Genomic DNA, 17,658 nt, shown 5'->3' on the forward strand with positions numbered 1-17,658 from the left:
GTTCTTCATTCCATTCCCCGTTTTCACAATTGAAACCGTTGTGAAGTTAAATACTGCATTCCTTATCCCAGTTCAAGACAGAGAGCCATGTTTAATGCTGCAGTTCTGTGTGTGCAATGGAACTTCTTCCTCTCCTGTCCCCACAGCCACCCTCCACCCATCCATTTTGTGTTGTGCCTTTTAGATCTTGCTTTTAATCTGTGCACAGTGCTTAGTAGACATGAGGTGCTTTAGACATCATCATCATCATGATAATTTTTTATTAGCACAATGTAGAGCAATGGTTTTATCCCTAAACAAACATTTTTGGAATATTTGGTAGGTTGTGGGCTCTCCTTCCTTGGAGGTTTTTAAGCAGAGGTTGAATGGCCATCTGCCATGGATGCTTTAGCTGAGATTCCTGCATTGCAGGGGGTTGGACTAGAGGACCCCTGGGATCCCTTCTATCTCTATGATTCTATGAAAACATGTGCTTTAACTGGGATCTAGTAATCATTTGCCCACAGCTGAAAATTGTGTATGAAGCTTAACTGTGGCAAGTATGTTTTCCTAGTGAGAGGGTACACATATTAAGTTTTCCCTTAGCTAAAAATCCTGAAATGACTATAAAAACTCCAATTTAGAGATGGGAAGGGTCATAGCAATAGAGCAACTGCTTGGCATGCAGAAACTCCTGGCTTTGATGCCTGAAGTGCTGGGGTGCCATTGCCAGGCAATGTAAACAATACTAAGCTAGATGAACCAATGATCTGCCTTGGTAGAATACTACTTTCTATGTTGTTGTGTGTTGTTAGAAATGTTATTTGCACTCAATATAATGTGGAATTTGGGGGTTTCCCAGCTGTAAGTAAAGTAATGCTTTCAAAAATTTTCTAGAATGCAACATTACACACAAAAAGCATGCAGGATGTAGCATGCAGTGGGATCCAGGAAACAGTTACGCAGAAGCTATCTGTAAAACATCATATTGTTATGAGAATGAGCAATTGCAAGCCTAAAGTGTTCATGGCTCCTTCTTCCCTCCCCCTGTGTGGGCAGAGACCGAAAACTTCCTACAGTTTGAAACAAACCACAGTTTTCCATTTCAGAATATGGGAAACTGTGGTTTGTGCAAACTATAGTTGGGATGCAAACTAGGATCAAACCATGGTGCAATATTCTGATTTTTACAAACCAGCCTCCCATACTCAAATAAAATAGAAAACTGCACTCCCTTGCAATCTCTTCCTCTTTCGTGCAAAGAGGAATGGGTGTGTGTGTGCAGTAGCCTGAGGCTCAGAGATTCACATTCTCATAATAACTAAGCTTTTTCTTGTCCCGGGGCACTATACTCAATGGGACTTCCCCCCTCTCTGAATTTGGCTCCAATCCCTACTTCATGAAAGCCTTGAAAACAAATGGCTCTTTTAAAAGTTCCTGATCACCATCTGTGAAATGTTAATAACAGTGACCTACTTCACAGGGTTGTTGTAAAGATTAGTCAAGTAAGATTTGTAATGTCCAACAGATACTAAAACGAAGTACAAATATAAACTGAGTAATAGCTCTTTCTTTTAAACAAAATATACAAAACCCCCACAGAAATCTGACAAGTGCAGTTAAAAAACAAATTCAAGAATTACACACCTTAACAGCTGTTCACCTGATTCCTGCATCTTGGCTTTTTTCATCTGCAAAGAGAAATATATTCAGTGATATCAGGTTAGCCATGTCATTAATACAACTCTCAACTACAAAGAAAGGGCTGCATGCTGCTGGTAGTAAATCAATATATTTATGTTTGCCTAAATATGAAAAATAGCATACGAGTCACAAAGGTTTGGCTCAGACATTATGGGGAACCACGATTAAGAAAGCAGCCAAAGTACCCTAGAGCTATTATCCAAAAGATCTAGTTTTCATAAATTGGTTTTTCCTATTCTGTAAATATGGTGAGGAATATGTTAAAAGCGGGATCTCCCATCCAAGTTTAGAGCCACTGGAACCTAACAATGTGAGGCATATAAGGGTAGTTTGACCCTCTTCTAGTGCCCTTACTGCCATTTTCGCTTGTTGGTTTTCTTACAATTTTTTAGATTCACACCTTCCTTGAGTGTTTTTGCCTGCCTGGAATATGTCTTGAACTGTGATCAGGCCTTTTGCTTGCCAAATGAAGGACAGAGAAAGGCGTGAGGGTGTGTTAAAACTTGCCTATTGTCTGAGGTAAATTTTACATTGCTCCACCCGCTTTTGCCTCTGGCATGTCGCCCCCATAAGGGAATGTGGCCCTCAATCTGAAAACAGTTCCCCACCCATGCCATTAATTATAGCTTGCCAATTCAGACTTCACGTTAGGGCCCATGCTCAGGGGAAACATCCAAAGTGAGCCTGTATTGTCTGCTTCTACCTTTCTCCTCTCTCTAGGGAAGTGAAAATGAAAGACCAGCCTCACATCTGGAAAGATCTGCCAATGCTTTGCCATTAAGCCTTGAGCTCTAACAAGCGCAGATAAGAAATTTTAATTTTCCTGCAAACCTGGCATGCGGCACACGTCTACAGCACTTGTAATAAGATCACTTAGCACGTTTTAACGATAGCCATCTGTGCTGAAATAAACACTGGGAAGCAACATTAAATTATCTAGTCTGGGTTACTATGTCAATAACAGGATACAATCTAACCTTTAATGTAGAGCACTTACATAAATGTTGCGCACAGCGCAGCCTAAAGGAGCAAGCGGAGACTTTATTTTCTTCCACTGCTCTGCCAAAACAGAACTAGCTGATTTTAGTATTAAAAGTTCCTTCCTCATATGAACTTCACTTGGACAAGGGCCACAGCACAGTGGGAGAGGAGCTGCCTTGCACGCAGAAGGTCCTAGGTCCAGTCTCCAGTTAGGAGAATTCAGGCATGCCCCTGCCTGAAACTGCTGCCAATCGGTGTAGACAATATGGACCAAAGTTCTGACTTGGTGTAAGGCAGTTTCTTGTGTTGAAACCACTGAAAGCCCAACAGCTTCCATGATTTGCTAACTCCCTACTGCAAATATTCTGACAGCTGGAACTTTTTCAGTGAAAGTTTATCTTGTTAACCACCCTGCAGTATTTGGATGAAGGGGGGGTATATTATTATTACAGTGGTGCCCCACAAGACGAATGCCTCGCAAGACGGAAAACCCGCTAGACGAAAGGGTTTTCTGTTTTGGAGGCGCTTCGCAAAACGAATTTCCCTATGGGCTTGCTTCGCAAGACAAAAATGTCTTGCGAGTTCCTGTGGGTTTTTTTCCTCCCCCCCCTTTTTCTAAGCCGCTAAGCCGCTTATCAGCTGATCCGCTAAGCCGCTAAGCCACTAAAAGCCGCTAAGCCGCTAATAGCGCTAATCCGCTAAGCAGTCAATGGGCTTGCTTCGCAAGACGAAAAAACCGCTAGACGAACAGACTCACGGAACGGATTAATTTCGTCTTGCGAGGCACCACTGTATTACTATTATTATTCAGCTGGTGGTGGCAGAAAAGCTAACAATATTTTTAGGGGGGCGCATACATTTTGTGGCAAACAGGAGATTCAGTAGTGGCTGAAGAAGTTTGCCAAAAAGTGAAGAATGTCCATACATTAAATGGTGTAAGGAAACATGACAATTTGGTGATCATTTGTTGTTGTTGCTGCTGCTGCTGCCGCCGCCGCTGCATTAGATATGCTTTTATAACAGCAAGTCACTTTGAGACATTTTTGTTGTAAGTAGCAAATAAATGTAATAAATATTATTATTAGTAGTAGTAATAGTACTCACTGAAGGATAGAAGATTTACATGTGAAAGTTCACAGTGTTAAATTGCTTTATTACTTAGTGTTAACAATTATTACTTTATTACTAATTGTTAAATTACTTTGTGACTTTACTGAAAAGAGTTTGATAGCTACCTTTGTAATACATAAACTGCTTTGAGATTTTTTTTGTTGAAAAGCGAGATATAAATACTCTGAACAAATAAATGATATTAATTTCAAGTAATTATAATTTATTGATTTATATCCCACTGTTTTTACAAAAATATTGAGGAAGTGCCATAGCAAAACACTGGACTGGCATACAAAATGCCCCAAGTCCAATCCCAGGTAAGGTTGGGAAAGAATCTGGCCTGAAACTCTGGAGAGCTGCTGCCAGTCTGTGTTGTCAGTACTGAGCAACTTGGACCAATGGTCTGACTTGCTATATGGCAGCTTCCTAAGCTCCTTCCCGTGCAAAAAAAAAAGAAAGAAAAAGAAAAAGAAAAAAGACTAACTGCATCAAAACAAAAGCACAATTTTGTTTTGAGACAAAAATCTGTCAATGGTGTGTATAATAACCATTTTACAAATCTGACATTCAGCAAAACTTCCTTAAAAACCCCCACATTATTTCACAAATAAAACTGAACAGTGTACAAAACAGAGAGTTAAAGGGTAAACACGCAAGATTTTAGAGAAGCATTAAAAGTTTTCTGCCTCACAAACTACCCAGCTTGGTCTGGGACTGGAGGTGGGAGAGGAGAGGTGGTCTGCTAGGCACCTTGATCCCAAATTGTTTAGGCTTTTACATTTCCAGAAGATGGTACTATCACTGTCATGATCAGTTGGGTATAGAACAACCTACAACAGGAATCAGCAAACTTTTTCAGCAGGGGGCCGGTCCACTGTCCCTCAGACCTTGTGGGGGGCCGGACTATATTTTGAAAAATAAAAATAAAAAGAACGAATTCCTATGGCCCACAAATAACCCAGAGATGCATTTTAAATAAAAGGACACATTCTACTCATGTAAAAACAGGCTGATTCCCGGACCATCCACAGATTGGATTTAGAAGGTGACTGAGCTGGATCCAGCCCCCGGGCCTTGGTTTGCCTACCCATGACCCACAAGGTCTCCTTGAAATATTTCAAATACCAGCGTGGTCTGGGACTGGAGGTGGGAGAGGAGAGGTGGTCTGCTAGGCACCTTGATCCCAAATTGTTTAGGTTTTTACATTTCCGCAGTAAAACCTTCAACTTGGCCAGGCAACTAAAAGGTAGCTAAAAGGTATGCTTTCTTAGCTGCTGTGAGTTGTTTGTTATAATGGAAAATATGGGACACAGCTCTTTGGAAGAAAACCCATGTAGGAAATGCCTTGCTAAATCAAGTAAACTATTCACCTGGTCCAGGTCCCTGATGCCAACAGTGGTACTGGCCAATCAGAACAGCCAGAATGAAAGTTCCCAAGCAAGACATCTAAGGAGATGCTGAGTCCCAGCATCCTATGACCAGCTGGTCAATTTTAAGCAATTGTGGTTAACAGTAATAACAATGCCCCATTTTAAATAAACCAATAAAAATAAACAAATAAGACACCCCCTCTCCAAATATTAAGACAATGGGTGATATCCAATTATCATGCCAGTGGGTGCAACAAGACTTCTCCTTCCGCTCCTCAAAAAAAATTCCCTGGGCTGTGTGCCCCGCAACCACCTCAAACAGATTTTGGAAGCACCCAGGGGCTGGGGGGATGGGAACAGATGTTCTTATGCAAGCCAGATGATCGTATTTGACATCATCCTATGTAATGCATCTCCAGGCACTCACATCTTTTGTCTCTACAGCCTTCTGCATCCCTTAGCTAGGATTCAGAATGTTTCTCTCATGCGCAAAAACCTCCCTCTCAGTTGTTATTAAATTACAGTGGTACCCCGCAAGACGAACGCCTCGGAAGACGAAAAACTCGCTAGACGAAGGAGTTTTTCGTTTTCTTAGCCACTTCGCAAGATGCATTTCCCTATGGGCTTGCTTCACAAAACGAAGCTTGCCCCGCAAGCTCCAGGGATAGCGGGGAAGCGCAGCGCGTCTTCCCCGCTGTCCCCGGACCTCTTTTGAAGCAAGGGGCGGCGGGGAGAAGATCGCTTCTCCCCGTTGCCAGCCCCGCAATCTCCGGGGACAGAGGGGAAGGCGCGCGATTTTCTCCCCTCCGCCCCTTCCCCTCTCTCCCCGGACCCCTTTTGAACCAAGGGGCGGCAATGGGGAGAAGCGATTCTCCCCGCTGCCCCTTCCCTTGCTTTAAAACAGGTCCGGGGACAGAGGGGAAGGCACGCACGCCTTCCCCTCTGTCCCCGGAGATTGCGGGGCAGGCAATGGGGAGAAGCAATCTTCTCCCCGCCGCCCCTTGCTTTAAACAGGTCCGGGGACAGAGGGGAAGGCGCGCGGCGCTTCCCCTCTGTCCCCGGACGGTCTCCATAGGAACGCATTGATTGATTTTCAATGCATTCCTATGGGAAACCGTGCTTCGCAAGACGAAAAACTCGCAAGAAAAAACTTGCGGAACAAATTAATTTCGTCTTGCGAGGCACCATTGTATATGTTTCAGCTGGGAAAGATCCATAGATACATTTGGGGGGAGGATAGTAAAAGTAATTCATCAAAATATTTCATTTTGTTTCCTAACCCTTATTATTGAAAAAAAAAATCCAAATGCATGTCCATAAAACAGAAGAAAAGTACTTTGAAAACACCACGTTTCTGAACATCTGCCAAGAAGAAAACATGATCCCCAGTCCCTATAATAATCTTCAGGTTCCCAAGTTTAATTTACAAAGCTCCCTCTTGTTTGGAACCTCGTTGTCTTAGAGATCTGACATGATACACCTTCATAAGAATTAATATTCCTCCTATGGCTCTTGCTAATATTGCCACATTTTGACATCAGCATATGAGTGTTCGCCACAGAAATCTCATCCTTTAATATTTCTATACCTCCATTCTCTTATCTGTGTTCCAAATTAGGGACCTTCAGGAGACAGTATAAAAAAGTGATGGGATGAAGGTCAGATTGGGAAGCTATCTGAAGTTCTTGTATTTTTGTTGTTGTTGTTGACTGCATTGAGACCACAGTTTCACAAAATGCTTTAGGTAGCTGCCTCTTGCATTTCAGTTGTGTAGAAATGCAAAAAGAGCTGTTTTTGAATGAAGAATTGCCCCAAAGCAGTATCTATGGAACAGAAGGTATATATATAACTGTGATGAATACTTCTTTAGATTTATGAGGCAAACGTTTTTTGCATGCATTTGTATGTCAGAAGTTCCCAAGTCAAATTTCAGCTTTCAATCATCAGCAAATGGTGCACTCTAGATAGATACAGTTGAATTTTAAAACTTCGTTTTCCCACAGCATCACAGAAAATTGAGGTTAAAAAATAATGCTGAAATAACTGCTTCTAAAATTTCTTTTCTGGCAAAAATAAATTCATTAAAATATTATCAGTGAACTCTATGGTGTTACAAATATCCTGCCTATTAACCACTGGGTTCAGATATAAAATTCTCTACTTCTTTGTTTTCTATTCCTGCAAGCCAAATAGGACACAGAATCAATGTACCGCACTTCAGAAGACTCACTTATTCATGTCTATAGCTGTTGCAGTTTCTCTTATATACTCACAGGCTGTTCCGCTAAATCTTGTACCTCTTCCATGGATGTCTTTTCAAAATGCTCCAGTGGGCAGAATGTGTGTCTTCCTCTGCTGTCTTCAAAGTCTGGAACAAAAGATGGCCATAGCTTTATGTACTTTTGGAAGTGCTTATCATCTAGGCTATCAGTGACTACACTCATATCTAATGTGACAGTTTTAAAAACAAAACAAAACAGGTGGGCTTGCCCAAAACAAAGAGACACCACATTCACGTAGGGGAAACAACAAAGATTTACCATTAAGCCCCAAGGTACAATAGATAGGGCAAGATAACAGAGACTTGTGTATGTGTGCACACCGCGGCACGTGGCACATTTCCACAACATTTCCCTTGCAACATAGCCTGCACAACAAAAGACAGCATTTCCAGTACTTCAGAAGAGCCACGTGTGGGGCACTTGCAGAAATACTTCAGGATTACCAGAGTTACATTAAAATGATAAAAGTGCAGGCCATGTTGTTAGTGAACGCTACGATACAATCTAACCTGCTTTAATGTAGAGCACTTACATAACCGTCACACACACACATGCGCAAGCACATATCACCAACGCAAAACCAGGACAAAAGTTATAGTCACAGCTGCACAAACAGGTAAATGCCACTAGTATAGATGGCCTTAAAGGAGGGGGTTAGACAAATTTCTTGTTTGTTTATTTTATTTGCCACTTTTTTTTAGTTGCTCTAATTATTTTCCAAGAATAACAACACAAATAACACAAACAATAACAGGAAAAGACAACTATCAACTTAGAAAGCCACCAACAGCTGAAAGTAAAAAGAGTACATTTTGCAATTTTTGTAAACAAACAAACATTCAAAACAGGGCCTTTTCAGTGGTGGTTGCATGACTAGACAATTCTGATGAAATCCATCATGCCTCTTTTCTTGCAATCTCTGGGCATGTTTTAAAACTTTTTTGTCCCGCAAAATATTTAAGGATAAAGCCTTTTTGCCTCTGCAGCGGCTCTTTGATTCTGTTTCCCGTTTGTTTATTTTTATGATAATTTTTAACCTGCCTTTCTAAAATGCATGCATAATCCAGGGTAGCCTATAATATGTACTCAGAATTAATTTTCCATTGAAAATTTCACACATTAAAATAAATGGAAAGAAGAGCACCTTGTGTCGATTTATCCAAATGTTCCTTTTAAATAGTGCCTATACAAAATGCTTCCTTGGAAAGATATTATGTACCATTTTTTAATTTTTTAATTTATTTTGACTGTGTCAGACCAACACAGCTACCTACCTGAACTTATATTACATCGTTTTCATTGTTCTATAATTATTAAAGACTCTCTTGATAGGATTTTGGCCTGAAAGGCAGCATAAAATAATACTTGTCTTAAAAAATGCACAGGTTGCATATACTTCAGTATAAAACGGACAGGAAAAAGTATTCTCTCTAGCCACAAATGATAAACAGAAACAAGGTAAAGATGAATCAAAATTGCTGGACTGGTTCAATATAGTTTTATATAGTTATCTATTTATGTAAAATATTACTATACTGCTCATCATCAAAAAAGGAAAAATATGCTACATAAACTAAAAACAAAGAAAATGACAATAAAGAGTCACAACAACATTAAGATAAGCCAGCAGATCACTTTGTCATAAGCAGATCTAAAATGCATAAAATTCCTTGAAGAATAAAAATATTTTTGCCTGGGGGGGAAATGATGATCATGCAGAAAACCTCCCTGGGGTATTCCACAGTTTATCCATAATTTTCGCCCCAGTGTGTATATTTGTTATGGTGCTGTGCCTCACACCAATTCTCTAGATGTCATACAACAAATTCATGACAACAAGATTAAAAGATCACATAAGGATACAGTCAAAAGTAAATTCCAAAGCCAGTACAAACAAATAAAACCAATACCAACCACAATCACATTATTTAACTCAGAAGGAGAGAAAAAATTCAACCAATTTCCATTACTAGCAGAGGCTAATGGTGCCACCACAGAAAAGGTCCTCAGTCAAATGGCTATATGCTTGATGGGAAGGCACAGAGAGAAGGGCTCTGGCAGATGGCTAACAACAATTTCTTAAAATAAACGGCCAGAAGATAACATAAAACCCAACAGCAACTAAAAACTGCATTTGGCACTGAAACTCTCCATGGAAAGGTTAAAATTTAACAGCAAATGATTCTGCTAAATGTTAATGTTACTACCTTTTTGCTCTCTACTCTCACTCTGTCTTTCTGCGGCTGCACGAGGATTTGTAAGATGGTTTATCGCCAATACGCGCCTGCACTAGGATTTGTAAGATTGTTTATCAACAACAATGTCCAGTGTGCATTAGCATTCGTAAGATAGTTTATCAACAATTGGCTTTCAAAGGTTAACTCTTCCGTGGAGAATTTCATGCACTTATTTTACAAAACGTTTGCATATATATTACATGGAAAACATCTTTGCAACTTTGGCCTTTAATCTTTCTAAACTTCCTAAAGCAGACTTAGCTGTGCAATCCTGTATCTATCTACTTACCGCTAGGGAATTGTGTATCTGATTGTAGCTTTACTTATGTGATGAAGAAACTAATTCAATCTATGAAGAAAAGATCTTGACCACATACACAAATTTACTTAGAATTAGGTATGTCATATACTGAAACCGTAAATTCCAAAATGTTATTTATTCATGTGTTGTTTTCTGTATTATAATAGAAATGCAATCCTTTTTGCATTTATGTTCTTGTGTTTCTCATATTACAACGGTTAATTTACCAAAAAATAAAGCTCCTAGGTGAGAAAATTTTAGGAGCCAGGAGAAAATCTGTCAGTGCCAGCCTCCAACAGTGTTGGCTATATTTTCTTAGGTTCCAGCATCACATTTTAACCTTCTCCAGCACTATTAATGAGGAACAAGTTAAATAAGCTTTAGCTTTCTAAATGTTATGCATTACCATCAAAAAGTAAATATTTCTGAAGATTTTAATTCAGAACTGCAACACAAATGGCCTAATAGCTCCAAACAAAAAAATCAATTCTAGGCAAGAAAAATCTGCTTCGCAGTTTAATGCCTTTCTTCCTCACAAATTCCCCAAGAGAGACTCTTTTGCATAGAAAACTAAAAACACAGTCCAGAAAAGCAAAGAGCACATTTATTCTAAGAAATACTGAAATCCACAGTACATAATTCAATGCAAAAATTACTGCAGTGTGATTTCAAGTCACATTTCCTCCAAGCAGTATAAAGTTATGTCTGGGCTGCAAACTGCAATAATTTCCTCCTCATTTTTTAAAGAGGGCTCACATGACTAAATGCTCCTTTTTAAAAATCATATATGCTAAGGAGAAGGCTAGGCTAGGACCTTCTCCCTGCCATCCTGGTTTTCTACATGGAAAGCATTTTTTAAATTATTTGAACCCTTGCAATCTGAAGTGGCACAGTCCACATACAGACTTACAATCTAGGTGGCCAAATTTAGAAAATCCTTCTCAGGATAATAAACCACGGCTTAATAAACTCCTCTTTCCAGTACATGATAAATATTGATCCGTATAGATTTATGAACTTTTTGATTTCCCCGCTCAGGAGTTACCTTAGTCAGTCTATTTCACCATATATGCCACAACCCTTTTCAAAGAAACCAGTAAGGAATACTGAGAATAAATGTGGGTGTCCCCCTTCCCCCAGTTATAGGAAACATTTTACACTAAAGGTACTAACAAGCTTGATACAAATTTGATATCTTACTTTGGAATAAGGGAATCCCTTTTAATTAACCCAGCAAATGATACATATTTTGACAGTAAACATTATCAAAACCTGTTCATCTATTTATTTTAGATCTCACTAGTTTCCCCACATATTTTAATCTTAGGCCCCCAAAACAAAACGTAAGTCAACATTGATGGGGTTACATCTCCCAAAATTAGCCATTTGATAAAAATATTTTAATGTAGCAGTATGATAGCTTGGTAACACATTTTCTTTGAAATTTGGACTAATCATGGTGTGTATAATCTTATTCGAAATCCATTATTCCAAATCTTTATCAAATAAAACAGATAGTAAGTCTTTCCTTCTTAAAGGTACATTGTGTTCAAATCTAACAGCAATGAATAAGTATGCCCAAGCCCCAAAACCCATGTTTAGACATTACCAGATTTTAATTTAATACCCACTTCATCCTTAGATGAAACAAAAACAGAATCATGTTGGTGCTCTGAAAACAAATCTTGATGATGCAAAACTACGGTAAGTGATTAGAAATATTGCTTTCAATATTTTTACTCTACCCAACTCTACAGTTGCATCCGTAAAACACAAATCATTTCATACAAACTACAAGGTAAATGCCTGTAATCTGAGAAATATACCAGCATCATTTGCACTCAAATCCTCACTGCATGTTTTAACTGCACTCCAGCCTATAAAAAGGCTAAATGTGAACGTATGTTTTATTTGGTATTTTTGAAAAAGGCTAACATAATGCACTCCTGGAACAATGCAAAAAAGGGGGGGCTACCTTATAAAATTAAAGAAATTAGTAAGGAGATGTTGTAAGGGCAAAACTAAAACATTAAATGCTTCAAGGCAGATCAAAACACTAAAAATAATCCCAGGGAGAATAAAGAAACAACAGCATTGTCACTGGGCATTTATGTGCAAGTAGGCACTTCTGCAGAAGGGTTTTTATACCTTATAAATCCAAACAAACTATGATGAAATTATTAAGAGCAGTTCTCCACAGGTGTGTGTATTCTAGTATTGTAGAGGGATTTGGTTCCGGCTACAGAATTCATCGTAGCCCAAGAATCTCAGCTTTGCATTTGCAGAAAGTGCCACATTTCTAGAATTTATGACTGCAACTTCCAGAGGGGTTAGCCACCTTATCTGACACAGCAAAAAATATTGCGGCATCTAACACATTTATTATGTCATAAGCTTTCGTAGATTAGAGTGCATCAAATGAAACTTTATAGCTGAAATAATGGGCCTGAAAGTGTCCAAGCCAGCAGTCTCCAACCTGGCTCTCTCCAGTGTTTTTGGACCACAATTCCCAACATCTCTACCAACTGGTTATGCTGGCTGGAACAGACAGAGGTTGTAGTCCCCAATATCTGGAGCTCACTGGGTTGGGGAAGCTGATATAGGCAATACAAAGTATGGGGGGGGGTTGATTAACAGGATTTCCGGTGGCCAGGGGGTGGAGTTCAGTCCCTTGCATAGCTTCTTAAACATCACCAGGACTATAAACAGATAAAAGCATACAAACTGCACACATTTAGTTCATATTCCATGCAGCAGACAGAAATCCCATTTCCCTGATGCAGTATTTGGGTTATTTTTTGTTTTCTTGTACAGCCCCCACCCCACTAGATTTATCTGTCAAGAGAAAAGAGTTTTAAACCGAGAACCACGAATAAGAACAATAATCTCCCTTTGATCCAAATAGTAATTTTGATACCACAGCTTCCTGGATGGTCGGTTCCATCCCACAGAAACCCAGAAAAATCAAAGAATCCAAAGGCCTCGTTCTCCAAATTTGCCACTTTTCAACAACTTTCTCTCTTTAAATGGCAGCTTTAATGAAGCATGTGCCACCGTTTTCCAAACCCAACAACAACGTTGTATAAATTTCCCTTGCTACAAAGTGTCATTTCCTATTGCTTAGCAACGTTTAATGCCCATGCCAATTGTTTTCTTAGATCTTCAAATTACTTAAATGCTAAACCCTCACCGCATCTACAAGCAGATGCATGTGAAACTGTGCAGAGCAAAAAAGCAAGCTTCATTAATCAACCTCTGCTTGAACGAGCTTCCCCAGAAGCTGTACAGAAAGAACACGACAAATTACAAACACATTATAGAGTGCATTTCGCTTCATTTCATTTAACTCTGTCTCGAGACTCACTGAATCAAAAGGTGGTTATCAAACAAAAGATACAATTTTTGTGCTTCTATAGAAAGATACCATGACTCAACACTTACGCTTTTTATTATTGCCATTAATAAACATTCAAAGATGAGACCAACCTCACATTCTGTGTCAATCTGTGCTAAAATCAGTTAAGTGAAGATGATATAACTATTTGTCATAATCCATGGTCCGTTTATTAAGGAAAACAGAAGTGGGTATTTTAAATTAATTTGAAGAATGAACAGTCTATCAATTTTATTAAAAGCCTTTATGGTACAGAGTTCCTTTTTTAAAAAAGGAATGAGGTTTGCCTTTTGCATTTGAAAATAATCAAAGACACACGTCTTCTCAATATATCAAGGACAGTGACTACTTTGGGTATCTGTCCCTTCTTCCTTTAGGCTTCAACCATTTCTTTTAGAAATGACATCGAGCAGATCCCTAAATCTGTAATAGAACTGGCTGTCATACAAGTGTGCTTAGCACTGTAATCTAAGACGGGATAATGTTCCTTTTAAAGAAATGAAAGAGACAAAAACATTAACAAACTAGATAATAAAATATATAACATTTATCTATGTTTTTGAATATAAATCACACTGGTTCCATGCTGTTTGTTTCGTTTACTTCCAAGACTCTGATAGTGTTTTTTGGTTCCAATACCTAATATATATACCGTATTTTTCGCTCTATAAGTCGCACCAGACCACAAGACGCACCTAGTTTTTGAAGGAGGAAAACAAGAAAAAAAAAAAAATTCTGAATTTCAGAAGCCAGAACAGCAAGAGGGATCGCTGCGCAGTGAAAGCAGGAATCCCTCTTGCTGTTCTGGCTTCTAGCTGCGCAGCCTGCATTTGCTACATAAGACGCACACACATTTCCCCTTACTTTTTAGGAGGGAAAAAGTGAGTCTTATAGAGCAAAAAATACAGTATATATATATACTACAATTAAAAGAGCATTGGGTTTTTGCCTTAGAAATCCCTTCCAAAATTTCCTATTACAGTATACATTGTTTTAAAAATTAACGTTCTGTGCCATATACGTCTTCCCCAGTCTTCTTATAATGGGAGTTGTTGTGGTTTCCCTTCCCCTAGTTTCTGACCAATAAAGATGCTTCTTACTTGTTTAGTGTGACCACAATTTAGTACCATTGTACACAATTTAGTACAATTTCAGGTGCACAGATGTATGTGCAAATTGCTGAGTGTTTAGACTTCTTTTTCCAGACAGCCTTTCATATCCTGTAAAGCAGGAGTCTATGGCTATTCAGATATTGCTGCACTTCAACTCCCATCATCCCTGACCATTGGCTATGCTGCCTGGGGCTGACAGAAGTTGGAACACAACAGCATCTAGAGAGGCAGAGGTTAACCAGTGGAAAGTAGAGGGGAAGAACCACAACTCAGTTCTAGACCATCTGCCTTGCATGCCATATTAAATCCTTGGCATTGCATGTAGGGCTGAGAGAGATTTTTCCCTATTTAAAATGTTGGAAAGCCACTGCCAGTCCATGCAGTAGGCAATACTAATCTAGATAGACCAATGGAAAGACTCAATATAAGGAAATTTCCTGTGTTCCTAAGTATACTAACAGCAAATTCTCCAAGCATGAATCCTTATACAGTGGTACCTCGGGTTACAGATGCTTCAGGTTACAGACTCCACTAACCCAGAAATAGTACCTCGGGTTAAGAACTTTACCTCAGGATGAGAACAGAAATTGCACGGCGGTGGCGTGGTGGCAGTGGGAGGCCCAATTAGCTAAAGGTACCTCAGGTTAATAACAGATTCAGGTTAAGAATGGACCTCCAGAACGAATTAAGTTCTTAACCTGAGGTACCACTGTATTGCCAAAGTGGTGCCACCAATGCATAAGAGGGAGGTGTCAGTAGCTTTGGGGAAAACTTATTTTTTTAATGCTCTTAGCATGCAGTTATTGCAAGGTAAATTAATACAGCAATCAAGAAGGAGCCATCCACAATGAGTAATATTTAAGCAGAGTATGTACTTGGGAATAATCCTTTGTGTCAGAATTGAGGCATTATGAATAGATAAGGGCACCCCCCATTTTGTTTGTGAAATGTCAGAGGGTATGCATTCATGGCTGCAGTCTGCTCAAGCAACTGGCTGGTATGAGAAAGAGATTTCAAAAACAATCTAGCTTCTATGGTGTACTATAGTAAAGTTTAAGATGTTAAAAAACACCCCCTCACTGACTAAGAAACAAAACTGATGCCTTTTAAAGAAAAGAGTCTACTTGTAAGACTGGAAATGACAAAAGCATAACATAAAAAGGGGGGAGAGGGAGTGAGGTAAAAACTAGGGCTGACCAAAACAATCACCAGTAAGAAATTCACTATTCTATTCCATCTGCAGCAGCAAAAAAATGGTTTGCAAGGAAAACAAAGAAAAGAAAACCACCACCATTCTAATCACCCCTTTACTATTTATTGAACAGGATTTATATACCACTTAATCATCAGAAGTGATTTACATAAAATTGGTTTACACAAAAACCTCTTTTACATATAACCCTGAATACTTTGGCGAATTTATGTATTTATTTATGTTTGCATTTGTTTATTATTAATAAATTTGGTGTAGTGCCCTTCATCTGAAGATCACAGGGCGGTTCACAACAAAAAATAAAAAATGAGAACACAAAACTAATTAGCAGCCAGTGCAGTTGTGCCAGGATCAGTGTAATATGCTTAAATCATCTTGCCCAGGTTAGCAACCTGGCCAACAAGTTCGGCAACAGCTGAAGTTTTTGAATCATCTTCAGACAGTTATTCCCTATGTATACCAGAGCATAGATGACAGAAGTTAGGCTATCCCTGTGTGGCTGAACCACCAACTAAAGCTGATGTAAGGCACTCAAGTGACAGCAAAGAAGTACCCCCAAACTACATATCCGCTCCTTCAGAGGGAGTGCAACACCATCAAGAGCAGGCCACCTCCCATCCAACCATGCTAGGGGAGCACCCACTAACAGTGTCTGGATTGAGATTCAGTTAGTTGGCTCTCATCCAGTCCATCACCAGGGCAAAACAATGGTCCAGCACATCCACAGCCACACCTGCCGATGTAAAGGAGAAGTAGAACTGTGTGTCATCAGCAAATTGCTGACAACATACTCCAAAACTCTCGATAACCCCATTCAGTAGTTTCATGTAGATGTTAAACAGCATAGGGGATAAAATTGAACCCCACATTGAAGGCTCCACAAGGCTAAAGAGCACTCCTCAAGCATCACCCTCCGGAAACAACCATCCAAGCACACCTGAGGGCTGGCTGAAAGGACAACCACAACTCCTCAGGTTGGAAGAAGGCTGGCACACAACACAGTTGCTAACTGTCTGCATGCCGTGCGCCCCACCTGCACACAATACCTCCCCTTGCGCAGAACCACATCAATTGGGGTCATCCCTGCTCTCCCCAGCTCCTCTCTTCCCAGGCACATCTTAGGTCCCTTAATTTAAAAACAACAACCCCCCCCCCAATTTAAAAACACACAAGTTAAAAATTCAAGTAAGCATTCTCTTTATTAGCCTTCTTTGATGTTTAAACAGCTGGATTTTAACTGTTTATTCATGATTTGTATTTTAACATTTTGCATTTTATTGATTTGTATTGATTTTTATAAACCTGCATCCATTTATTGCTTTTTAACTGGGTTTTAAAAATTGATTTGCAGGTGTCTTTTTATTGGGAGCGGCCTCAAGTACACTTTGGCGTAGAAAAGTGGGAGAAGAGTCATTTAAATCATAAATGAATGAAAAGCACTTCAAAAAACAGTATGAGAAGCACTGTATAAATTGGGAGATAGTGAGAATATAAAACTATTTAAAATACATCCAATGAAAATTCATGTATCTCTCAATTGCCTCCGTTTTGAAGCACAGCTACCCCAGGAGACCTTCACTATTATAATGTTCTGTTTTCCCATTTAGTATTGATTTCCTTCTTTCTAATACTCCTAGCTTGTCTTTCAATAAATACGTTCATGCAATAGTTAACAAATGTTAAAAATACATGTATAAAAGAAAGCTAATCAAAATAATAGAAAACATTAATTAGTACTCATTCTACAACTCTGAGGCAACCCAAGAAGAGGCCATACTCCGTGTTCCTTCACACCTCTGTGAGATTTGCCAATTGTACCTTTTAAGCCAAATGAATAGAGCTGCAGGTTTTTCTAGCTTGGGGGGGGGGAGTATGGTATTTGGGTTTATTTTAACCGTGCCAATACTTGAACACTCCCAGAAGTGCAACAGTACAGTAATGGGAGTGTGCAAAAAAATGCTAAAGGAGAGAC

General features: G+C 39.3%; 1 protein-coding gene across 4 annotated transcripts in view; it reads right to left on the minus strand.

Annotated features, from left to right (window-relative positions):
* EYA3 (EYA transcriptional coactivator and phosphatase 3) overlaps positions 1 to 17,658 on the minus strand; it is a 54,001-nt gene that overhangs the window by 26,891 nt on the left and 9,452 nt on the right. For all 4 annotated transcript variants that reach the window (XM_081869096.1, XM_081869099.1, XM_081869097.1 and 1 more), the window contains 2 exons: positions 7,421 to 7,515; positions 1,627 to 1,670 (listed from right to left, as the gene is read on the minus strand). In XM_081869096.1, the coding sequence (XP_081725222.1) occupies positions 1,627 to 1,670; positions 7,421 to 7,453 (77 nt within the window). In that variant the 5' untranslated portion in view covers positions 7,454 to 7,515. The remainder of the gene's footprint in view (positions 1 to 1,626; positions 1,671 to 7,420; positions 7,516 to 17,658) is intronic.

Source organism: Podarcis erhardii (genome assembly GCF_964252035.2).
Source record: "Podarcis erhardii genome assembly, chromosome: 7".
NCBI classification, from domain to species: Eukaryota; Metazoa; Chordata; class Lepidosauria; order Squamata; family Lacertidae; genus Podarcis; species Podarcis erhardii.